The sequence below is a fragment of the Pterocles gutturalis genome, unplaced genomic scaffold, assembly GCF_000699245.1.
Source record: "Pterocles gutturalis isolate BGI_N339 unplaced genomic scaffold, ASM69924v1 scaffold23946, whole genome shotgun sequence".
Classification (NCBI taxonomy): Eukaryota; Metazoa; Chordata; class Aves; order Pterocliformes; family Pteroclidae; genus Pterocles; species Pterocles gutturalis.
The window spans coordinates 1-26,830 of record NW_010106148.1 but is presented as its reverse complement, the minus strand read 5'-3'; the positions used below and the strand labels follow the sequence as shown (position 1 = coordinate 26,830).

At 40.1% G+C, this 26,830-nt stretch overlaps 1 protein-coding gene across 1 annotated transcript in view; it reads right to left on the bottom strand.

Annotated features, from left to right (window-relative positions):
- Positions 1-13,990, bottom strand: part of ARID1B (AT rich interactive domain 1B (SWI1-like)) — a 43,928-nt gene extending 29,938 nt beyond the window's left edge. The window contains exons 1-3 of the mRNA XM_010087696.1: positions 13,843-13,990; positions 6,278-6,387; positions 5,380-5,538 (exon numbers count right to left, since the gene is read on the bottom strand). Coding sequence (XP_010085998.1) covers positions 5,380-5,538; positions 6,278-6,387; positions 13,843-13,975 — 402 coding nt within the window. The 5' untranslated portion in view covers positions 13,976-13,990. The remainder of the gene's footprint in view (positions 1-5,379; positions 5,539-6,277; positions 6,388-13,842) is intronic.
- Positions 13,991-26,830: the final 12,840 nt, after the last annotated feature.

Below are 26,830 nucleotides of genomic sequence, written 5' to 3'. Positions count from 1 at the left end.
TTAGAGAGCTGCAAACGGTTACCTCTTCACACCACTGCTGGCCAAAAAGCAAGATGAGCAGTAGCGCCTACAGTACAAGGAGACTGGTGGCAATACACGTGGTGAACTGCCAATTAGCTGCCTGAGCCAATAACGCTTATCCATAGCTGCTACTCTCCTCCCTTGAAAGAGGACAGAAGACAGACATCTCACATGTCCTTACCTTGCAAAGAGAATGGGTATTATGACCTGGGAAAAACCAGGGATGCACAGCGATCTGAGCTGAACCACCACCAGGAAAAGTGAAAAGAGGTGGAAAGAGCAGAATTCCTGTTCACGAGACAGAGGTGCTGGAGTGAACCCGTTTTCCTGCCGCTATTTGGGCTTTACAGCTAATGAAAGCTCATGTTATCTTGATGCCCTTTTCTCTATGTGGAGATGGCAGAAAGGACTGAGGCTGCTACGCAAGCTGTAATTTCTCACTGTATCTTTTCTGTGCAATATAACCCTGTGAGCTGGGCTCTGTGCCACATGTGCATGGATGACACCCCATCTGAGCTGCCTCTGATCTGAGAGAAGAGAGGGGCTGCTGCTCCTGCAGGGAGACCCTCCTGCTTGCAGAAGGTGAACTGATTGGCTCAGCAGTGGAAGATGAGAGTGGTTTGGAATTAAACACAAGAGAAAAAGATTGGTATAAGCTTTGGGAAAGGAGCCAAATATATGAAAGGAAACATATCCTTTATGTCTGTATAGCAAAAGTCTAAATTTGGTTGTTGATTGCAGCAGACACTTCTTTAAACTCATCTAGTTTTCCCTCCTTTGCCTTTTCCTTACTTTGAACAGGAGACAGCACTATTCTGAAGTAAACAGGAACTTATTTCTAGTTGAATATCTCTAGTGAAGACCCTAGCTATACCCCACAGATGCTACAGAACCACCCACTTTGTCCATGTCCTCGCACAGCGCACATGAGGACTGGCACTCAATAAAAGATGCAGTGGAGTAGCATCCCATGATTTTAAAAGCATTGCCACCATTCATCTTGCACGTTAGCCTGGAAAATCTGACAGGCTCTGTATCTCCCTCCAGCCATTAGCTGAAACTTAGCAATGCTGGAGAAGAGTCAGGAGAAAAGCGACGTGAAGTCAAAGGGGGTGACCCAGCAGTTCCATGAGCCATTGCTGTTCCTTCCAGTGAATGGATATTCATTTTAATTAAATAAATAGCCTCCTTTCAAGTATTCTGCCTTGCTTCCTGATACTGTAACTTCTTCACAGCAGTCCTTCCTACAAATAGATATTATTACCTTTCTTAATTAGAAATGAGGTACACGCCTGAATTTACTTGAGCCAGATTCAGCAGTGTTACAACTCCTGATGAAGTCAGAGTCGGGGCTGAATTTGTTTTACTAATACCAAGTGGCTGGAAGGAATGTACTTGGACACGAGTCCTGCAGATTATGCAATGAAAGCACAAACCGATTCTGTAATGGCAAGCGGTTTACTCTAAGCATCACTTGCTGTGTATCTGGGTGTTTAAGAGAATCACTTTAAGTCTTTTCAACAGATATACTTCATCAAAGATTTTTTTGGGGGTGAGTGGAAAGAGGGAGGTAGTCAAGTCATGTTGCTATTAATTTGGTTTTGTAGAGAACAGATATATGATCACATAGGCTTCAACAGCTGAATAAACTGGAGCCACTCCACTGCCAACTACAGTAAGAACAAAGTTACTCTACTGCTCATCAGCAATAATTTTAATTTGACACTTATGATGCCATAGAACTCTAACAAAAATGAAAGCAGGAGATTTCAGCTTTTACCCAGCAAATTTTGTATGTGCTTATAATCTAACATATGAAGCAACAAAATAGTTTCTATTTCACTTTTTATGGCAGTTCACGATTAAGAATGTTCAGATTTACGTTTTCATTTTTATATGGTAAGATTTTATTTTTCAAATCAGATTCAGAGTAGAATGGAAACCAATTAAGACTTTTTCATTCTGGGTTTCTCTATCATATGTCTCAAATGATGCTGCTTTCCAGCAGTGTGGCAGCAGGCTCTAAAACGACAGTATAATCTGAAAACTTTTCACAGCTTACAGAAGGTAAGAAGTGTTTCTTACTGTGTGAGCTTTCAGGTTGTCATGCTTTGTAAAATGGGTGCAATTTTCTTCTAAAATAAAATGTTAACTTTAGAAGAATGCAGTGGAGGGAAGAGTGCTATTCCTCATGAGTAAAGATCTTTTCGTCTTCTCTATTTTTATAAATGTAAACACACAAAAATGACAGATGTGTGCAACCCAGTCTGCACACAAACAAACTTCTGTTCCACATGGGCAAGCCTAAATTTGCCTATAGGTAAATATTAACCCTCAGAAAATAAGGGTTTATTACAAAATTATCCCATTAGCATATTGTTAACTAAAATGAGCGCATGCCAGGCAATGCTGGAAGAATACAGATCATGAGCTTTTCTTCCATTAAGTCTGTTGACAATTTTGGTGATAAAGCAATCCTGGTGCAAACCTGTGGCACATACCTTTACTGATTTGGTTGTATCCTATTCTGCTCTCAATCCCTAGCACTCTTCTACATAATATGACTGGCCATGTTTAAAAAACCCACATCTAAACATGCGGATACCAAAGCCAATTCTCATATTACATTTGTCAAACCCCATACTTTACTTTCACTGTATCTACCGCCCATTAAAACTGTATTATACACAGACTCTTGTATGGTGAGTCTGCAGAATCTGTCAGAGCAACACAAATTTCTGCAGAAGTTCTCTTCACATTAAGGCAGTGGGCAGGTGTTTCTGTACATATCTCTCTCTAAGCATCTATATTTACAGAACTATCTACTGTTCACTTCCCCCACTTCAATGAAGAATTTCCCAGTATTACACTTACTACTACATAGACCTATTTTACTACAGAACAAGGTGTGCATACACAGGCAACAAAAACTGCCAAAGTCTGATCTCTGGCAGAGGCTTTTGCAGGACACGATCCTCCATCAAGATTTCCTCCTGAAGGACTCTGCAGACTCCTCACAGCTGGCACCATGGAGATATAGTACTATTCAGGTATATGCACTGTCATGTTCACGTGTACCTATGGACAGTGAACAGCACACCCTTTAGGGGTTTTTATAACCTACTGTTTTGTTCATACAGTAGTGACCCTGCATAGTTCCCATTCACACTTGAAAATTCTCTTTTAAGAATTTTAAAGCCACCTCACCACTGTCAGGGATGCACGCTACATGTTAAATTCGCATAGCAGAAGTGTTCTTTTACCTATGTACCCAAAAAGCGCTCAAAACATAACATTCAACAATTCCTTCTCCACATTTTCTCATGTCTCACTTCCACATCAAACTGCTAAAAGAGAAGATCTACTTAGTAGGATCACAGGGATACTGTAAAGCGAATCACAGACCATTCACCCTTGCTTTTATCCTCTGCTGAATGGAGAAGTTGTAGCACAAGAAGTAGCTTTGGGATTTAATGAACAAATTCAAGCTGTTTTCAAGTGTAACGAAACGCCTGCAATCAATCATTCCAGTCCATGTCAGGCTGCTGCTGAAGTCAATAATGTTATCCAATACACTGGCCTTCATCGGTAAAAAGTAATCAGCTAATTTACAGTGCTTACTTTTCTATCATTCTGAAGCACTGTATTTATCCACATCTATGTACTAAGAAGCTAACTGAAGCTAAAGATGCAGCACTGTTTCGACAGCAGGGCATTCAGAAGAAACCAAAAGCACAAACTTGCTCCGTTTATTTTTTCCAACGTTATACTTTGGCATATTTACATGGAAGAACCACATGTGTTCACAATGACTCTAGGGTTTGTTAGGCAGTTTATGCAATGAGCTCAGGAATGCATTATCATTTGGTAGTCTTGTAAAATAAGATCTCGATGTGTTAGACAGCCGTGCAATAACTCTCCTTCTTGCTTTCCTCCAGAAAACCTCCCAAACCAGCAATACCCAAAACACTACTATAAAGAAAACTAACAAGAGGTTTCGGTACCAGCCTTTCAGAAATGCTGTTGAGACTTTGTGGGAACAAGTAACACCAGCTGCCTTCTGAGAGTCAAAGTCGCTGCCAAATTAACATCAAAACATTAAGGTGGTGCATTTCATGCCATGCTGCCCCTTTGCTCAGGGGATTCACTAGATATCTGGCTTTGGATAAGTAGATCTTTCTCCCTCCAATTGGCCTTCCTCTGTTTGCCCTGAGACATAATCTTCAACATACCACTTTGTGAAAACTGTTATCAATGAATTGTTGCTAATTTAAGTACACATTAACATTGAAAAAAACCCCTTTATATTCCTCACAATAATATATTTCTATATTTTTCTAGAGAGAAATTATGATCATTATTACTTTTGGTAAAGAGAAAGAAAAGAGGAACAACATTATTTTTCTAATTCAAAAAAACAAAGCAAAAAATGACCAAGCAGACATTTGCTCCTCATAGGCTGTATCAGCTTTTGCCTGCATTCTCTTTTCTATAGCTGTATATAGATTTTCCGTGTATATATATATATATATGATTAAATTATTTTTTAGCTCCACACATCTCTCTCAGGTTTTTCTTTACAACCTGTATGAGAATGACTAAACATTATTCATATAAAAAATTGTTTTCTAAAAACGTACATGCATCAGGTTTTTTTCTATCCACTATCTGGGTTATTTCAAAATACCTGAATGAAGCAAATCAGAAACAATTTTGTTTTAGACTGTGCCCTGATAACCTAATGATTTTATTTCCAAATACACAATTCAAAATTAAAAATGTTTCAAAAAAAATATATATAGCAGCTTTTTCATGGTGCTGAGTCTGCAATTTAAACTTTGATGGATCTTAGTGTCAATAGGGGAGAAGATTTTTCTTTCTTTTTTTTCTTCCCCCCCCCCCCAAAATAATCCTGGCAAAGACAAGTTGCAGCATCCAGAGTGAAGTCAGTTGTGTGAAGGAGTTTGGGCCCAGGAACAGAAATGGAATTGTCCTTAACAACACAGTTGGCATGCTTGGAAGCTGATGCATTACAGGAAGGATGTTTTCTTCACAACAACTGCTGTATTACCAGACAGCACACTTGCATGATGCACGCAATTTTACTCTTTCTTATTTCAAAGTACTGTTGGGACAAATTTTGCCCTTGGATAAGCATGCTCAGGCCCCACTGAAGCCAGCAGTGGAACTTACAGTCATGTGTCCGAGAGCAGAATTTGTACCCAGTGTTATCAAGAAAGAAAACTGTTTAGTGGATAAATAATGAAGAAAAAGAATTTACAAAACAAACAAGCAAGCATTAAAATATAATCAATTACAAAAAAATAAACAAAACCCAAAAAAACCAGAGCCACTTACAGGGCTTGATGGAGTCTTTGGCCAGCCTGGGCTGCTAATGCTATCACTTTCATCTCCATGAAATGAGGAGATGCTAGCAGAGCTTGGGGACATTGGGGAAGGGACTGGCAGGTTGCCTGGGGTTGGGGGCTGAGAAATACCCTGAGAGCTGTAGCTATCCTGTGGTAGAGGAATAAAAAAAAAATAATAATATGACAAAGGCAGGGAAAACTTTATTAAAAACAAAAAAATACATCCAGTTTAACAGACTGACCGATTTTTATATATAAAATATATATAAACAGAGAGACAACATACAGAAAACACACACATATATAAATATATTTATATATATAGATAAAAGGTATTAAAACAACATTGTTAATTAGTATAATTTGGAAAGTTTGCTGGATGCTTGGCTAAAGTCGCTAAGCCACCATGCTTATTTCAAGCTCACATGGAATGCTAAGCATGGGTTTCCCCTTATGAAAGAAAGAAAAAAACAAGCTGTTCACCTTATTTTATCAAATAAGGCAGGAAAGCAAAATATTAAAGTATGTTGCTGCTGCTGAGGCGGCCAAAACAGGAAGCTATAACTGAAGGCAGAGAAAAATGGCTGCGAGTATTGAAACCAGGCAAGACCCTTCTTTCCCACCCACCTGGCACAGCCGAATCCCCACGCAACTTTTGGCTTGGGTTGCTTTGCCCCCGCAAGTTAAAATGCCGTAAGAACTAGTAACTTTCAGATCCACACAATGAAGGAAAAAGAAGAAAAAATTAAAAGAAACAAACAGATTGCACGTGAATGGAAAGGCATGCAGGAAAGAACAGAAGTGGGTAGGCCAAAACCAGAAGATGAAGGACAACATAGCAGACTTCTGCAGGCTAAACCAACACCACGTGTGGAGGTAGTAAGTACCTTTGACTTGCTCTCGGGTTGTGCGGGTCCTTCTTCTTTGCCATCTGCTTTGAGAGGAAGTGGTAGTTTGGACTCACCGGTTGTCATCATATCTGCAAGACCCATAGGTGCTAATCGAAAACAGGAGAAACAGTTAAGCATGACTATGTTTGGTTTTGTAGGAAAAAAACACTTCCTGCTGCAAGAATGCGGTGACACATGAAGCAGAGGCTATCCCACCTCTGTCTTCTTATTCTTGCGTCCGGAAACCTGGAAAACTCTTCAGTAGAATTGAGGAAATAATACAGAATGAATGAGGGAAGAATACAAGCACCAGGCAACAGTAATAAACACTTTAAGAAGTAAAATTCATTCTTCCTGCTGCTGGCGGTTTTCAACTGTCTCCACATTTGACCATGACATTTTAACAGAACAACAGCCTATTTTAATAACTACTGCACCTTCCCTTTAGCACCAGACAGATGTAAATAAAAATGAGGCGCATTTTGCTGGCAAAGTTGAATTCGAGGAAAAGGCTGAATTTCCCAATTATGTCTATATTAAGGTTGGTGTCCAGCAGATAATTCCTGCCCCTACTGACTTCAGTATGAATGGCGCAGCTGTTGTGAGCCTTAACTACAAAATTACAAGCTGTAAACTCTATTCTGTTGGAGAACCGGCACTCAGCTTCTTCCCCTCCTGCCAAAATGAGGTGGGACTACAACGAATGCGCAAATGTCTTTCTCTGATAATGGCATGTAGTTGCTTCCCTGGGGTGCAAGGAGTTCAAGAGGCTTTTTTATTTGAAGATGCAAGTGCTAAGTATAATATTATTGCTGCAGAGCTGCTGGGTTTCTGGATTTCCAGAAAGATGCAAGTAGAACATTCAGATAAATAGACAGAAAATACTGGGCAGAGCAGCTCCTAGGAGGTGCCATGACACTGAACCAATGCAAATAACCAGAGAACAACACCAAGACACCAGGTGATTCTTCTCCTGCAGAAAACCATGTGCACAGCATTTACGAATGCCTGGATTATCTTCCCTCTTTTCCCTTTTTTCTCTCTCTCATGCCCTTTCAAAGAAGGATCTGAGATAAGAAAAACATAGGATAGAATAACCTACGAGGCAATGAAAAAGAAAAAAAAAACATATTCCAAACTTACAAATTTTAAGAATCGTCAAAGCATCACTGTTAAAAAAAAAAAAAAAGATCTGTTCATTGCCGGACTAGTGTGCCCCTCTGCAAAATGACAATGCTGGCTTGCACTAGGCAGCAGGCACACTGCATAGCAAGCCAAAGAGAGGAAGGGGAAAAGAAGCTTTAAAAATACTTCACAGATTGCCCATTACAAAATGATTATTGCACATATTCATGTATTACTATGTTTTAGAAAATAATTAGTTTTAATTACAGCAGTGAGATCATGAGCAGGACTCTGGCGAATATGCTGGCAAGCTTTGCAGTGCTAATTTGCTAATATCTTTAGCATCACTGCAGGTTGAGACTACGGGTCTGCCAAAAAAACCTACCCAGCCATGTGCCATGTGAGTTTACAACTGTATGCTCAATATTCAGCTCTGAACTGCCGGTGTTTTTCATGGGCACATTTTCTTGTTTTTTCAAAGCACATTTGTAGCCCAATCAAGCCCTTAAAGTCATCACAACACATAAATCATAATTGAGATTTAAAAAAAAAAATTACTTGCAATACTTAAGACTTCAAGAATTGGAACAAAAAGCCTTTTTCAAGTGATGCAGCTGCAGAGAAAAATCTATTTGGATCAGCTAAAAATGCTGTTATTTTTATGTATGTGTGTGAAACCTCAACAAAACAGCCAAGCAATATGATACTGGGAAACCAGCATCCACTAAACATTTGATTTGTATGCATTTTGCCCTTATACTCTGTTGAAGAGTTGGGGCAGCTTGCAACCATTATGAAGTGAAGGATGGCAGCCTAACACATTTTAGTTTTGAATTCCACTTATTTTTCTTTCAGAGATTTTTAAAAAATATATGTACAAATGGTCAAATGTATGCCACAGTCTGGTTTCAAACTGGGATGCAGAACTGTTATACAAAAGCCATTTGACAGTTCACACATTTCATGCTGTGAAAATGCTAAAAAAGAAGTCTTAAGTTTTAGTTTCAAAGCAACCAAAGATGACCCTTCCCCTTTAAATCAATTTTAGAAAGGTCAAGCAAAGCAAAGTTTACAATCACGCTTCTTCACCAGAATTCTGCATGGCTAAATCCTCTGCTGATATCTCACTGTTATCTAGGTTGGCACACTGTATTTCTATTACAAAGAATATAATAATTGTGACCACTCCTGACAGTCCTGCTTCCATCAGAATTCCTTCTCTTTTGCAGAGAGGTTTAACACCTCATGTAAAGAGCAAGTAACTCTAGTCTGCAAATTACCACACATATTCTCACTGTATTAATCATGTTTAGAAATGTGAAAATATGGATTCATTCTGGCTGTTGAATTTCTTGTTGGCATGCACAAATTTAACTATCAGCAGAGTTGGAGACAATTACGAAAAAAAACCCCCATTTCCCAAATTCAGTTTTACTTTTTGTTCTAAATTATTTCCTTTACCTACATCCTTTCTTTCTACCTGTAAGAGGAGAACTGCAAGGGTTTTACTAGTAAATTGTAGGGTTGCCTAGCTGTCTACAGCTTTTCCTAAGATGTTTCCATAGCTACTTTTCCATCCACTGTTGCAATGCTGTTTCATAACTTCTTGCAAACATACTCTCCAGCGATTTGCAAACAGACATTCCTTCACTTTTTTCAGCAAAGCAGTTCAGTGGGAACATTGTTTTGACCCTTTCTGAGCAGCGAAATACTGTTATTGTCACGTAACTGCTAAAATAAGACACGGTCTCTTTCTACACAGGTGCTACTAATTCTGCGTGTGAAGTGCAGACCAAAGGATAAAACATTTTAGAGAGGAGGATAACAGGGAAGTCTTGACTCAGAAAGTGTTGTAGCGTACTGTGAATAGGTTTCAAGTACTAGCCTCTGGCTTATTATAAGAATTTAAGAGAGAGAATGATTTCAAAAAGCAAGTATGGGTCAAGGTCCTGAATTAACTATTCCACACTGAATTTAATGTACTCAAAGGCAGACACTGACACGAGTATGACTATGACTGCAGCAAAGTGGTTTTTTTTTGCTAAAGGCTGCCCTGTCAGTCCCAGAAGATGAAATACTGCAGGAGCAGCAATACACAGGTAGTGTTTTCCTCTTTATTGCTAGTGCAATAACAAACCACACTCTACAAAACAGAATATTACATCCTTCGCAAGACATTCCTTCCTCCCTCCTAGTCCTAGCACTCTCTCTCTGGAAAAAAAAAAAAAAAAAGAAAAAAAGAAAAAGCAGCAAATTTGTGACTCATGGAGTTGGCAAGAGGATCCCCACTGCTTTTATGTCCACAGGAAAAACAGAAGACGGACAACAGCATTGCTTAATGTCCTGCCATGAATAACTCTCCCCCTCTGCAGAAAAGCACCTTATCTGAAAAGGACGAGTGGGCCACCAAGGATCTCAGCACCACACCTCTTCTCTGCCTACCAAGCGTCATCCGAAGGATGACAAGTGCATGCGGTTTGGGACGTGGGCATCTCTATGCCAGGAGCTGGCTTGACTTACAGTCATACAATAACCATCAGGTTACGGTCATCACGTGTTTGGAGTATAGGTGATAGGATAATTCAGCTGTTGCCAACTGCTGACATCCTCCAGAGAGGTTATTTAAATGTGCATTATGTAATGGCTCATACGAAGGTATGTGTTAGAGCAAAAAATAAACCAGTGAAATAAATGGAGGTTTCCATTTTTCCGAAAAATAAAAATGTAACCAAGCTTCAAAACAGAGAAAATCAATTAAGATTTCTAAAAAATGCTTCACATTCATAAATTACAATTGCTTTCCCTATCACAGGTTCATCCAAATAAATACAAAGTCAAATATATATAATATATATGAGAAGATAACTGTTGTATCTATTTTTAGTGTTGTTTTTTAGAGCATCCTTTTAATTCCTTTAGCGCAAATAACTTTTGCTAGAATTTCCTGTTTTAAGTAAAGTATTATGATGTTAAAAATTTGTTGGGAATAATAATACCCAGAAAACGGAAGGTTTCAGTAGGACAGAGGTAGTGAAATGAGGAAAGGATCCTGGTGTCAGTAAGGAGTCTAATGGACCTCCAGAGGTAGCAGAGATTGAGTGCCAGTTCCTGTTGAAACACAACATGGAAATCTGTGAGATCCAAACTCCGTATTATTTACTTTTAAAGACAAGTTTCACTAGAATTAACAAGGCTCACAGCATGAAATTATTAGTTTTTTGTTGGGTTTTGTAGCTTTGCTTTTACATTTTTTAAAGCCTGAATTTAAAAAATAGGGGAAAAAATCTAAAATGTGAGGTCATATAACAAAAGGACAGTGGAGATCAGACAATTTTTCTGAATGGCAGTTTGTTCCATAATTGTGAAGGGATTCTGGCACCTTTTCTTGAAGCTTTCGGTATTGTTACGGATAGCATACTCTGTCAGAAGGGATACTCTATCAGAAAGATCCATTTACTTTGATCTCATAATTTCTGTGTTCCTAAACTGCTCTAAATCAGCAGAAGCTGCTGGCAATCTGTTTCACAGTCACTGCTGAAGTATCAAGACGCAGAACTGCAACATGATTGTCCTTTCAATTGTGACATTAATTAAAAAACTAAAGAATATAAAGGATCAACTAGTAATAAGGAGTTATAAACACTAATAAGAAGTGTGGCAAAACCAGTGTTATACTTAGGTGTACTGAAGCTCCAAAACCATATGAAAACAATCCAAGCAGCATCAGCAATCTTCCTCTATTTTAGAGAGTAAAACCTAAAAGTGCATTTGATTAAAATTAATATAACCAAAACCTACCTTCCTCCCTCTAAACAAGCAACACAACTGCCCTCTCCAAAACCCAGACAACCAAGAAACCGACTTCTCCCTATTGCTTGCCTTAGTTTTTCATCGACCTAATTGAAACCACCGTTGTTCATGCTCAGTGCATGCGAGCAAGTTAACTAAGGCCTCCACCAGCAGCCACTCGGTTGCATTTGGTTTTGGCCCGACGCATGGACTGAACTCTGTTTTATCCAACAGATGTGTGACTACATGCTAGCGGGAAAAAGGCTCAAGAGCCAGACAGCCGAACTGGTGTTTGTGTCACCAAAAATGCTGTTTTCAAGCCCCTAAGTAGTTATCACCTGCAAGTTCTCTACCTCATCAAATGCAGGGCCAGGGCTGACCCTGAAGTGCTCCCCCAGCCCAAGACATGATCATTTCAAGTTCTGTATTTACACCTGCCTTGAGCTCAGCCCTTCATTTCTTTGACCCAAGCAGAAGGATGTGCACGCTGCACATGCCCCTTACCGTACATTCACTCCTCACTTTCTCTTTTTGTTCTCCCTGCACCAACCCTGTCTGTGTGCTCCTGGAGGCTGGCTGCATAGAGCAATACAGCGCAATCTAGATGCGTGTCTGCTCACACACAGGAAAAGAGGTGAGCTGAACTCTGGTTCATCTCATACTCACTTCCCATTGGGTAATCTTTGAATTAATAAAACTGGAACAAAAGAAAACCTCACAAATGCACTGGCAGAAAAAAAAACCCTGATAAATGTTTAAATTATTAAAAATCCAATATTTCAGAATGCATAACACAATAAAAAGAGTATGACTACCCCATACAAAAGACTGCTAGGATAAATGGCCTTGCACTGAACAGATTTCCACTGTATGAAATAATGAATGGCTGAATTATCTGAACAAAAAACCCTCTGTGAATCTTCCTTTAAACTGGTTATTCCTTAGGAATACATAAATCTTCTTAGGCAGGGCACTCTGCCATCTGTTTGCTATTGGTTATTTTTGCAGCTCTGGGGGCCAAAGGAAAAGGGGGAAAAATTACTTCTGCTAATAGCAAAACAGAATTTATAGCACAGTTTCAATGCTCAGAAGTAATTTTATTTCAGCAAGCCAGACAAAACACATAACTCCACAAACAAAACATACTATTACCTGGGACAGCTCTGGTGGGGGAAAAGCAAGCTATTATCTAATGGTCTTTTCAATAGCTTTTGCCTCTTCATCCAGATGGTGAAGTGTGCTGTCTGGACTAACCAATGGCTTCCCAGCCAGCACTGGAAAAAACCTTCTTTTGGTTTTTATTTTCTTTCTTTTTGTTTTATTTTTTAAAAACAATCTTATTGATTAACAGCTTCTTTTCTGTTTCTTCTGCTAACCAAAATCTAACATAATATTCTTGAAAAATAAGGCACTGTTAAGTGTCTCAGGAGTTCCTATGAAGAGGAAATAAACCCTCTGGACAAACTAGACACTAGCATCTCACAGTGGCCACTTTCTGCCCTGGAAGCAGGGACATATAAAATTGGTAGGGAGGAATGACAGGGAGGGAGGCAAAGGATGAAAGAATGAAACAAGCTAAGCAGGGCAGAGAGGAAGAACCTCAAACACGGGCTCCTGGTAAGACACAATTTAAGTACGAAGGCATCTCTAAAGAAAAAAAAACAAGTAAGAAACTAAATTGAATCACCTTAGCACAACTTATCCAGCTTTCAGAAAAACTTTAAACCCCCAGCATTTCAAAAAGGGCTAACGCAATCAGCAAAAAGCATGCACAGAAACTTTATGATTGGAATAATTATTTGGGAAGATTCACTTCAGGGTCACTGAAACTCCATCCAAACCTATCCCAGTCAAAGAATTGATCTTTACTGAAGTATTATCTTGATGGAGGATAATTGTTAGGAGTTCAAGCTGAATACAGACTATAAAGCACATTTGCACAGAATTATATTCATGTCTCTTCATATTCACACACAAAGCTGCAATTAATTCTAAACTCACAAGTCATGATATGAAGAATAAATCCAGCAGCTACATAGGATGTTTGGGTTTTTTTGCAAAAGGAAGCTATGATTAAATTTCATATACTGATATTTAAATAAGTAAGTGAAGAAACCATATATATGGTTACATGAATTTTGGAAACAGTAAATATGGCCTGTGTTTTCAGAACAGAATAATTATTTTAAGTGCTCAACTTACAGCATCTTCAAGTCAGAGCAGGTGCATATACCTTTTTTTAAACCAGTACCACATAAAATATCTGAAATTGCAATCTTAGGAAGTAAAGACACCGAAAAGCAATAGCAGTCTCTTAAAAGATGAGGTTTTTCTCCTTCCCTCTCTTGCAGACACACACACCCAAATATACATATACTTGCTAGTCAACACCTGCTTCAAACTGGGTCCGAGTGTTGCTGGAACTGTTCAAAACATTGTACCCATTTACATGCTGTGCAAAAGGACTTAATGAAAAATGCATGAGTTACTGTACAAAAAAATGTTTATACCTTTGCCTAGTTTAGAATCACTCCAAACTACCCAACAGGGATGAACTGAAGGAAGAAGGCTATCCCTCTGCCACCAGCCCAGGGCTGGTACCGTTAAGCAGATTTACGGAGGAAGGCCACTGCTGAAAGGTTACCGACTATTACCTGTTGAACTGTTCACCATGTTAGGTGCCATGCTGTAAGGAGGAGCCTGCGGGTTCATCAAGCCAGAGCTGTTGTTCATCGGCTGAGTGTAGGGGGAGCTGGATCCCATAATACCACTCTGATTCATGGCAGGAAAATTGCCTTGCCTATGAGAAGAAAAAGCACACACACGATGTCTCATTACAAACCTCATTGCTGAAGATGCTGTGGTTTGTCACAGAGTACATCTCCTATTTGCAAATAGCTAAGGAGAAGACATGCAATTAGTTCATTTTACCTACATGGGGATCTATTAGTCTTGAATTAGTTACTGTATATTTGAGACAGAATTGGACTGAACACAAATTTCAAGAGACATATACTGTGTCTTTATATGTCACAACCGACCAGCAGAAAAATACAACTCCTATTATTTATCGTATGAGCAGACAGCAATGTGATCAGGAGTCCAAATTAGAATCCAGGGTTGGCATAAAAAAACCTCAGTGAATTGCAATTTTGACCCTGTAATAAAAATCCCTGCCTGTGCAGCTTAAAAAACATTGACGTGACCAGAAGAAAAATGGGTACCATAGAAATCCAATTGCACGTGAGCATTTATCTTGAGCGTAACTCATGACCAAAAGTGGCATTCACACAACTCCCAATGAAATCATATACACATAACTTCCTGCTTCTCTTCTTCCTCAAAGCAGCTTTTTTAAAAAATAAATAACACAACATGCTCCTACTTCCAGTACTGACTTAGGGCCTAAATTCACACTCATTTAGCAAACACCATTAAAGTGACCATAAATGTGACTACAGCGCTGAGTAAAATGTCCATCTTGTTGTACACGCCATTTGCGTCTGATCTTCCAAAGAACAAAGCACATACTACACTTTGTTGAAAGAAGAAACCTCACCAGAACTATTTCGGTTTGAAAATTAATCACATATTGTATAATGCTTTCACAACCAAGACTTAAGTTTGCCTGAAAAACTGCCCTGAAAGAGGCCCTTCCCTAATTCTCCAGATCTTCCAATGTGAAGATCTTCAGACCAAATATTTTTGAAGGCTAAACCTTATCTACTCTTGAGTTCTAAAAGTATCTAAGTATGCTTTGTACTTGATTTAGCAAATTCTACAGACAAACGGAGGCACCAGGAAGAAGATAATCCAATCCAAGTAAGAAGAACCACCCAACGTAATGCTTGATCCAACTTAAAAAATAACCTATTGTTTTAATCCTTAATACAATTATCTACCTTTTCTTGGTATAGTTGAAGACTGCACATATTATGATATGTATATGGATACAGACTTCTACATATAAAATCATATACAAATAAAAACACATGCAGAAATATACTTACTTGTATATTCACAGCCTACATAGGAAAATACAAAACTCAGACCTGTTTCTTCAATGTAGTCCCTGTAAATTTATGCTGTTTTTCTAAATAAAGGAGACAAGAAAGGAAGCAACCACCCTTTTACATAGCTTTGGTACCTGTCTGCTTTTTTTTTTTTCTCAGGAAAACCAAAGCACTTAATTTTATCCTACAGGCAGGGAAAGCTACCTGTCCTGCATGTCCATGATAGAGTTTTGGTGTAAATTCTACTTTTAATTATTATACAATATTCAACAAAACAGACAATCCCCAAAACAACAACCCTGAGTAACTTCAATGGCTTCTTCCCTTCTCCAAACTCACGGCAGATTCTTAACACAATTGGAAGAAACAGATTTCTTTTTCAGGAGGTACAGGAGGAGGAGGACCATCAAAGCACTATTTGGCCTAATTTTTCTTAACACATTGTGAATTTCTTCAAAGGAAAAGAGTTCGTGTTATCTAAATAAAGCATCTTTTTACCAAGTCAGTTTTGTCCTTTGCTCTCTGAAGACAAACTTTTCTTCACTCTTGCAGAGACGCAAAGGCTTTCTTTTGATATGAAGGAGACAACTGCCATACAATGTCATTTCCCTGATGAAGCTTGCAATGAGTAGTGGAGGGAAAAGACTTAAAATGCACAGTGGTGCAAAGCTCCAAGGGAAAATTACAAAGGGAAAAGAGAAAAGCAGGACCATTTGGCAACAACTTTAAAAGATTTCAGTCAAACAATCAAGTTTTTCTTATGTAAATACTGTATCTTAAACCCCTTCACCCCCCCTTTTTAGCTGCAAATTGCTGTATTTCAACAAATGCAGTTGACTGAAAAGTTATTTCTCTGCTGGATAAGTGAGATCCTTTCTGTTACTGGGTAGTTACTAGTAGAGAAACTGTGCAAGTGCATTTTTGCATTTTAAAAAAGAAGTAATAGATTTTGAAAGGTTCTTTTATGGAGTAAGGCTGGGATTCTGGAAAAGACAGAAGTCTCTACAGGCACCTATCTCTCCAACGTCCTTCTTTTGCTTTAAAAATACACAGGAGATATGCACCTTGCAGGTAAGCAGAAATTGGTCCTGACCTACTAATATTTCAATACTATTACCTCCTATAGCATGTATCTCTCCTCAGCTGTGGGGCTGTTCATTGTCTCAAATTGAGGTACAACCTATTTCATGTTACCCACCACGGACATCAATCTCAATTGTAGTTGAGGAAAGCACACTGCTGTACAACAGCTTTAAATCAAAAAAGTAGGAAACTATTTCCAGTTTAGACAGAGAGTGGAAATCAAATAAAAGGAATATACTAGCTTTGGCCAGGACAGTTGAAGTCTAAAAAAACTGCTTCTGTACCCAGAAAGATCTCAATGGCAGAACCTACTTCCGAAATTTCATCTGGCAAGGCAACACCTTTCCCTTTCATCCTCCCATGTAATGCCGCACGGGGAACAGACACAGCTCTCCATCTCTGGAAAGAGCCCAGCAAAGGAAAAGAATCAGCACCATCCTTGGCAGAACTTCACCCTTCCCCAGCCCCTATCAAAGCACTGACCGCAGCATGCTTGAGCTAATTCAGTAACGCTGAAGGGTGACATCCTGTAAGAGTAAATGTTATGTTATCCGGAGATTGGGTGCAGGATGTAGTACAGAGCTTCCCCACATATTATTCTGGTCTGTGATAGCTTGGAATGGAAAGCTTCTTTAGGGAGAAATAATCAGGTATTACTTCAGCCTTTAATTCTCACTCCACAGTGGGCCTCCTTTGAGTAAAGACTGCCAACTGTGACAAATTGTGCTGCATCAGTGCTATAATACGAAGTGGAGTCCATTAAGAACTGAGCTGAGATCACCAAACTCATTTTGATTAACCTCCAGGTCACTAAACACTTATAAATATGTTACACAGCAGCTGCTAAACATATTTATATATGCTTAAGGTCACAGCATCATCTGTTGGTTGTTGGAGTTAAGTCAAAAATCTTATGTTTCCTTCTGTGCTGCTTTTAGTAAAGGCATATCCAACATACTATTTATGAAGCAGTTATCTCAAAGCATACTACCAGACCCTCTCCTACATCCCCCAATTCCCTCCTCCATTTTTCTGGGAGGCTAAATAAAAATCAAGTCTTTTAAAAACAGTCTGTTGTACATGTAGTGACATCTAATGGCAAAAATTCAACTGACGGGCTATGAATTCTATAGCAGAACCAACCCAGTTAAGTAAGCGATTTTACAGTATTTACCACACAAACACCAATGACTGGGTTGTTTAGGGATGACACAAGTGATAATTAGGAATAATAGGAAGAAATTAAGAAAAGAAACACTTATGTTGAACATAATGAAAAAACGTCTTCATGCAGTTACCCTCCAAGGCAGTGAAGGAAACCCCAACACTTGACACTTCTGCACATAGACAACACATTAGAAAAGGTACTGGTCAGAGAAATCCTGCATTACAAATGAACTAGATGACCTGTCAGGTATTTTCCAGCTCCAACTCCTCTAATATTGTGATCCCAGATCGCATATTTTTCCTGGTTAAGACGAAAAAGCAGCTGGGCTAATACAAATTTAGGATTATGCTATCAATATAAGCTTCATATTTAAGCCTACACATTTCTTTTTTCTGCTCTACTGCTACAAGTAGATCTCCAAGTATTCGGCAAATGGAAAACATTAAAATGGGAAAGGGGGCAATCTGCTTCCTTTTTGTGGTTTATTTACTCTGTTGACAAGTTAGTAATTCACAGCAGTTACATAATGCCAGAGACAGTTGTTACGCTCGAGGAAAGGGCTGCCACCCAGGGGGACCGAGACAGGCTGGAGGAATGTGCTGACAGGAACCTCATGAAAGTCAACAAGGACAAGTGCAAGGTCCTGCACCTGTGAAGGATGAGCCCCCTGCATTGGTGCTGGCTGTGGCTTGACAGGGGTGGGGAGCAGCTTTGCTGAAAAACCCCTGGGTGTCTTGGCAGACAGGGAGCTGAGCATGAGCCAGCTGAGCACCCTGGCAGCAAAGGGGGCCAGCAACATCCTGGGCTGTGTGACCAGTAACAGAGCCAGGAGATGGAAGGGATTGAACATCCCCTCCTTACTCGGCACTCAGACTCCATCTAGAGTATCATGTCTAGTTTTGGATCTCCCAGTAAAGGGAAGATGATGATAAACTGGCATGAGTTCAGCAGAGGACCTCTTAGATGGCCAGGGCTTGAGCACTCGCCCTGGAGGGGCTGAAGGACAAGGGCTAGTTCAGCCTGGGGCAGAGACAGCTATCAAGAGGAACCCAACAGCAGCCCCCCAGCACCTACAAGGAGGTCAGCAAGAAGATGAAGCTGGGCTCTCCACGGTGGGGCATGGTGGGAGAACGAGACACCATGGGCAAGAGTCAAAACATGAGAAGTTCAGACTGGATGTAAGGAAACCCTTTTCCCAGTGAAAACAGTCAGGCACTAGATCTGGTGGCCCAGAGAGGTTGTGCAGTCTCTGTCCTTGGAGGTTTTCAAGACCCAACTGGATAAAGCTCTGAGCTCTCAGCTGAGCCTGCTGAGGAGGAGGTTGGACCAGAGAGCTCTTCAGGTTCCTTCCAGCCTGAATGACCCTATGATCCTAGATCCGCAGCTTCCCTGTGCTGTTGATAGTTGGGTGTACTATCGGATCCAAAATACAACTGGTCAAATTCAAAACATTCCCTTTTAAGAAGATCCTGTTCTGCTCTTTTGTTTTCTTTCATTTGCAATCTACCTGAAGCTTAATCTGCACTTAATCTCCTTTCTCTGCAAAACAAGTAGCATCAGATCTAATTGTGTCTTCTGAGCTAATGCAGAAGTCCATGAATTTAAAGAGAGATGACATGCGAGATCTGGTCATCATTAAAAAGCAGAATAAAGAAATTGTAAGGAAGAAGAGCACTGACAATACAAAGGAACACACAAGTGATCACAGCTGCTGAGTAGTGTCTCTTATAGCGAGATGTCTTCCTTTAATTGGACCTGAAATCACCAGTAGGTTAGCCTGTTGTCTCTGACTGCTGCACAGAAGTATCTCTGCAGCCCTTGCATTGAATACTTGCTAGTATGTGATTTGGTACCTCCTCAGTGTTGCCATCTGATTAAGTTTTTTACTGTCATCTTCCTCAGATTTGAACAGACAATTTATTACAAAATTGAGTTCAGAGGTGAGTGTGGTTTAGTTATGGCCAATGACAAAAGTGGATTATGCTTCTCAGCAGGACAAGAAATTAAGACACAACTTTTCATATGGAAACATGTCAAAGCTCAGGTTTTCGCTGCGTGCAGAGGGATCAAGTTTTACAACTTTCTGTGGATTTTCTGGCATTCATCTGACACACTGTGCTCTCCTCTCAATCTAAACCTGTAACACTGGAGCAAAGCCCTTCGTGCAGCCAGAAAATATCATCAACCTTCTGTAATGAGCCCTACGGCTGCCTGAGCACAGGGACAAGTCAAGCACAGAAACGTGCAGAAAACAGAAGAAAGGTTCAGAGGTGAGAAGTCTAGAAGGGCTGGAGGTGAGGAGTTTGGAGCAGAAAAGACTGAAATGGAGGGGAGAGTAGATGGAAATGAAGAATGAACAACAAGGGCTGGGAGCATCCTCACTAGGTGCCAGAAGTTTTTAGGGCCAGGAGGATGATGGGTGCTAACACAGAAGGGAGATGAAGCAGATGCAGGAGAAGGAGCACAGAGGAACATACAGAGAGCCGCCACTCCCAGGGTAAAAGCAGGGAAGGTCCCTCCAGCACGAACGTGAAGCCTCTCAGCCAGGTCTACCTGAAGGAGGGGAAGGATTCACAGGGGAGCCTCAAAAGGAGAGTGCTACCAGAGGTGTACCTTTCTGCAGCTCCTCTGCTTGTGCACAGTGCTGCGAGGCAGGGCCAGGCTCTCAGGCAGCCACTTTGGCCAGGAGCTGGGCAAGCCCCAGCCCAGCAGCATGGCACAGTGAGGTGATGCTGAAGGAGCAGTGCTGCAAGGACAGGAGTCAGGATGGGGCACACAGCCCAGGCAGGGAAGAGCTGCCACTGAGTCACACACCCCACATCGTGGTGGCCACAAGCTTGCAGCAATAATTATTATTTAGGCACCTCTGCACTGTGCTTTCTGATACTTCCCACAGCACTCAGGTAATGTAGAGATTTCTACCAGTTATCATGCCCTAGGCACTGGACTTGAAAAATTATCCTGTTACTGTGACCTGGCCACCTGAGCAATTGTCCGGTAATAAAAAAAAAAGGCCCACAAGCTCATGGAAGTTTGCCATTTCTGCTCCAGATCCTTAACCTACATCAGTTTCGCAGCGAATGCACTGTAGCACCTCAGGGGAGTAATTTGTGTAAACTTTTTAAATGGAACATTTTTATTTTTTTTTTAATGCTGACACATTGCTAAGGTGGCTACTTGATTACAAACTGTGAAAAGGACTGCGTTAGGCTGCACTCACAAATCACAGTGTACTGACCAAATTGCCCTGTGCTTATCTGCGCCAGGTCTGCAGCATGACAATATTTCCTCTCTCTTTTAAATGTCAAAGTATGATTTGAGGGGTTGTTATTTAAACACACTGACCTGCACAATAACCAGAAGTACTTTATTTAAATCTGTCTTGAGCTGGGACTAGCCCTAAGCGCTTATAATTTGTCATACTTTGACACCAAATGGGTTATTATAATGAGAGTAATTCAGGAGTGAGACCTGCAAACACTTTCTCCCTGGAGAATTTACACATAAACATGTGCATGCAGATACATATGCTCTTTTGTTATGGATTTCCCTTCTTGCTACATTATGGGGATCCTCGGAGAAGTGAAACCGTTTCTGTTGTCAGGGGATATGGGAGAACTGGAGGAGGGAGAAGAGAGCAAGGGAAAATAAACCCCAACATCACTTACTAACATTGCTTATTTTGCTCTGACTGGAAGGTTGTTAGTGCATCAGCTGTTAGCCAAGGCCAAGACACACAAAATCTCAATACAAAATCTTGAGCAGCCCTCAAGAGGCATTAAAGGCAATTCTCATGTAAATAAAATAAACCAATTTAACATCACTCTATGTGAAAGCTAAGTATCCCCCTCTCTTGTCAGCTGCTATTGTAAGGGTAGTAACTTCAATCTACATTTCCCCCCTTTGTTCAGAGGGGAAGCTTGCCACTGGCAGTAACAAAGTTTTAAAAAAGCAACGAGGAAAGCTGGTGATGTGACAGGTGTTAGGTCTGCCACGAGGTTTTTTATAAAATCCATTTTTCAGGTTAGGAGGAAAAAGAAAATTTTATACGCGTGTGTGTGTGTGTGCCTGTGTGAAAAAGGGAGGTCAAAGCTCTGAGAGACACTGACGCTGACAAAACGCTAGGAAACGTAATAAAAAAGCATCCAGATTTGTACCAGGGTGCGTGCATTTGTCTGCATGTGTGTGTCTGCTGACACCTGGTATGTAGAACCATCACCAAACTATGGTCCCCAACACCCAGGCCTAAAAGGCAATGCTAAAATGGGGAATAATTTTCTAGCATCATAATTACGTGATAGTGCACATCACCTTGTAATCCACCGTCACCTGCACAAGCACACTGCCTGTTTTCTTCGTCTGCTTATCTAAAGATTATTGTGTAAGATACTTTTTGGATGAATAACAGAAATAGCCTTTCTAAATACACCCTTTTTCTTCTGATTACGCAAATACTTGTGCCTTCAGCACCATCTTCATTACTTGTATTTCACTACGAAACAATCAAGGAGGGAGAAGAAACTTAAAAATTAGTTATTCCTACCAGACTGATTCAATGCTCAGCCCCTCAGAAAAGCAGCCACCAAAACTTATGGTTTGTTTACATGCTGTTGTCATCACATTAACCATTTTTCCAGTGAAAACATCTGCCCAACAGGCTACTATTTGGTAGTCATTTAAAGCTCAATAAAATGCAGGAGTGTCACACTGCATCAAACACTGGAAGAGCAATGAAAAAGGCACATGTAATTCATGAGTACTGATGCTAATAACACAGCTACACAACATTTGTACTGCTGAACGCATGCTGAGATCAGAGTAAATCTCTCTATCCCATTTTACAGATAACAAAAACTGAGAAAGAGATCCTAGATTAATAACAGTCTAAGAAGAATAACAAAGTAGTTGAATACAGTGAGGAAAACATAGCAGGAGCTTGCAGAAAAATAAATCCTTGACTTCATTTGATCCTAACGATATAAGGGTGTGTGACTGAAAAACATGAAGGATAGTGAAATACTGTAGGGTTTTTTTGTTTCATTTTTGTTGTTTGGGTTTTTTAGGTTTGGGTCTTTTTTAGGTTGCAGCTATTTAATTTTGTTTTTATAAAGCTGCTTTTGTGCTAATTCAAGTTTTTTTGGTCTGAATTTCACGGTGACCATAGCATTTGGTCACCAGTCTTCAACCGACAGGGATTCCCTGAAACACCTTTATTGTGCAGTATATAGTGCAGCAAGACCTCTGCATTTGAATTTATTTGTATAAGAACAAACTAAGCCCTTTGTACTCTGTGCAATCTGTACTGGATAAATAAAATACAATGCTGTGTGACAGAAGACATGGGACTACTGAAAAGTGGGCCAAGTCCAGCGGCTTGTAATCCCACCAAAGTTCTGCTCTTAGTGACCCCTGTCTACCTTCTTGACAAGAGGGATTTAAAGCAGCAGCTCTGACTGCTATTACGTCCCCATCAGACATAGCATCTGAGTACTAAAGAAGACACATTTCATAGCCCAAGTGGAGTGTGTGATGGTAAAAGGTAAAAGGGGGCTGCCATAATCTGTCTGTCAAGCAGGAGCATGCATGAACTGGGTTTATAGCGAAAAAAGAAATTTGGCCTGTATGGCACAGTGCAGTCAAGCTGAACCAGAATGCCAAGAAGGGTGATTTTGCCCGGTGTGACTCGATATCCAAATGGGAATGACTCATATGACTCTGTCACTATGCACCTTCTATTTTTGTGCATGTTTATAAATAGCTGTACTAAAAAGTCGGTGGGCCCTACAAACTCTCTCCCAGAATAAGAAAGTGGTACGAGTCTGTTTCCAGCACACAAACAGCGAAGAGGTCACCAAAGTGTGGTGCTAAAAAGCTCCAGGAAGCTAAGGGCACACTGAGTGTTTCACTGATTCAGTTTCCCCTGGTGCAGCACTGCCTGGGGAGAGGCTCAACCCCTGAGCTCCCTCCTCTTCCCACCTGGGGATGCGGACCTCCTGTCACCTCTCACCGCGTTCTTACGATGTTCAGTCACATCCTTGCACCATTTTTGAGCACGACTGCAGCTCCACAGAGCTCCCTGTCCTGGCAACCAACTGAAAACCTAATAAAATCCAGATCGTTTCATGCCAGCTCTTCAGTGTATCTTTTCACAGTAAAATGTCATCTGGCTGACAGCACGCTGAACGCAACTGTGCATGTGCAGCAGCGTGACAAAGAAGTTCTCCAAAGGGATTTCCCAACAGATGCATTTTCACTTACCTATCTTTGCCCAATAGCCTGGAGCTGTTATACATTTATCAATATTATTACTACCACTGTTACCATCAGTCGCGCCACTTTGGCACTCCAGACAGTTTCACAAGAGCAATGTGGCACATATGTCAGCATGGTTTCAGCTGGCTCTTTTCTTCATCTTTGTCTCAGAAGATGCCTGAAACCTACTGTGACAACTGCAACAGGTATTTAATGTGTTAGTTAAACTGCTGGCCATCGTTAAAAAAAAAACTTACTGCTATTATGTTACCATTTAATATGATTCTTACTTTTACGTCCAGTTACAACCGATGCTCCCATCTGAATGCCATCAATAAAGTAAAGGGCTTTACCCACTCACATATCCCCAGGTAGCATTGCTTAAAAAAACTGTTTAATTTTCTCTCAACTATCACCATTGTAAAATAACCTAAAACCTTAAAACTGCTCTAAAATCTGAAATCCTCCTACCATTTTTTAATGCTTCTCCCTTTCTGTCACAAAAATCTCAGGCTGTTCAATCACAGTCTTGTACTTGCACAATGTATGTGCCAAATCACACAGAGCAGTCACGGAATTAGCTTTCTTCATGAGTCCCATTAAACAGATGGCTATTCTCCTGTTTTTTGGATTTTTTTTTCCCTGACTAGTGCTGTGATTTAAACTAGTAGATCTTCTGGCTAACAGGCAAAAAGACAAACAGTGTGAAAATCCAGTTTCCTCATCTGAAACATTTCTTGCCACCCGAGAAAGAGTACTCAATCTAAAGTTCTCCCTTATTCTTTACTTTTATATAACAACAATTAATGAAGCACTGCATTCTTAATGCCCTAAAGATCACCTTTTGAAGTACAGAATTTCTATGTAACATCCAACTTTAAGGCAGAATGTTAATAAACTAGAGAGTCCTACACCTTAATTTTGTTTCAAAATAATTAGCACTTCTATAGATAGCAACAGCTCTCCTAAATAACCAAATCAAGCAAAAAATAATCCTGACATAATAATAATTGAATTAGAAGTGTCCCTAAAATGACTGAAAATTCTTATTCATAACTCTGAAAATCACCCTTCCTTCCCAACATAGTCCTGCTTTCACAATTTAAGAATGGTTACTCTCCAAAGGAGGGAAGCAGTAGGATTCTTGAGGTCTGTGGTTAATCTCTAATGGCACGAATAGGATACAGCAGTCTACTTGATTGATGAGTAACCAAAAAAGAAAAAAAAATGCCTCCCCAAATCACTGGTTGCCTGCACCAGCTCTGCAGCATAGTGACATCCAGGGCTCCACAATGATGGATTTACCTTATAGCAAAACAAAATTCCAGATAAAAATATATTTCTCTTAGTCTCCGAGAAGAAACGGCTTTGGTTAGTTCAGCATGTAAAGTTTCTTCCAATCCTTACATGATTTTATCAGCAATTTTGAGCTGATCTGCAAAATGCATCTCCATTAAAAAAAAAATAATCACAAAAGTGTGATTTCCAGCTCTCCTTTTACTATAATAAATACCTACAAGCTAAGTTGTACTTCACTGCTCCTAGTACCTTGTAGGAAAAAAGCCATATACAGTTCTGCTTTGAAAAGCAAAACATGAGGAAAGGAAGTACCCTTTCAAAAAAAAGAGAATAAAAAATATCAGCTTGATATAAATGATTTTCTCATGATGAGGGAAGAAGCATGGGTTCTTCTGAAGAACAATATGTCAAAACTGGTTAATAGCTCCCTTAAAAATTACAGTTACAGTAAGCATTAATATTTGGACTTTAACCCCTCAAATCACACAGAAACTTGGCGTAGAGAGAAAAGATTCCACCCGTTACTGAAACGCTGCCAGCCTCAGGTGGAGCAAGCACAGCAGCTTCCTGGAGTTCACAGAAACACTATACAGCCATTTAGGCCAAGAAGCAATACCAATTCATCCAGTTGAAACTATATGTGGACTTTTTTTTTTTTTCTTTATTTTGGAAGCCAAATGTAGTTTTATGGACTGAAATGTACTGCCTGGATATTCAAACAGCACTAACAGAAACCAAAGCTGGGCTCATTTCAGGGTGATCCATCAGGACCCCAAAGGGAAATCCGAAGCCTGGGAGTGTTCAGCAGAGCTGGGTAGAGGGGAAATGACCAGCCACCTTGAGACTGGAGAACTGGGAACGGCCTGAATTTGAACAGGAGTAACTCCTTCCCAGTGACTGAATGTTAAATAAAAGACCCGGCAGAAAGAGCCTTTCTGCTCGGGGCTTATTTCAAAGGCAACAGATAACACACCCCGGCACCAGCTCCAATTATGGCTACCAGCCCTATCTTAGCCTAGTTTACTTTGGGGATTTCACAGTTGGCAGCCTTTCATCTAGAAGTAGCCTGGTTTGAATAAGCAAAGAAACTTGAATGAGTACTTAACCTTCCTGCACTCCACTGCACTTCCCAACAGAGAAGAACAGCACCTCCGAGCTTAAGGGGAAAAGGGAAAACAATGGAAAATATATACTCTCTCCAGGGATTAAAGACTTTACTGTGGCACTTCAAGTCTTCCTGCTACATAACTGCAGCTTTTAAAATCACAATTAGAATTTTAAACCCAAGTTTCAAGATCAAAAGGGCCAGACTGGAAAATACTGCATAGAAATCGACAGGCTCTAGGATGTAAAACACCTAAAAGAGTTCTGGTTTTTATTTATATTATTACTCTTTTTAAAAAATTTATTCCCCATTTCCGCCTCGTTCTTTTTCCTTTTGACATTTTAATGCACCACGTCCATTACTATATTTCCTCACCAGTACCTTCTAGTCCATCAGCACTGCTGCATTACCCTGATGTTGGAGAAAATAATACGGAAAAAGTGCTTTGCTGGCACCAGCGACATGGAATATGAATTATACATACATAGCAGGAGAGAAATGCTGATGGAAGGTTAGCCTGCCTGTACGTGCACAAGTGTGTGTGGATGTATATACACACACAGACTAAAAAGAAGACATAAAGAATGCAAATTTTAAACTAATTTACAACAATTGTAACTGTTTCTCTGTACAACAGCAATTCTCTAATATCAGTGCAGCCTTTAAAGATCAGTTCTAGGACTGAATGAAAACTTCACAGAATCACAGAATGTTAG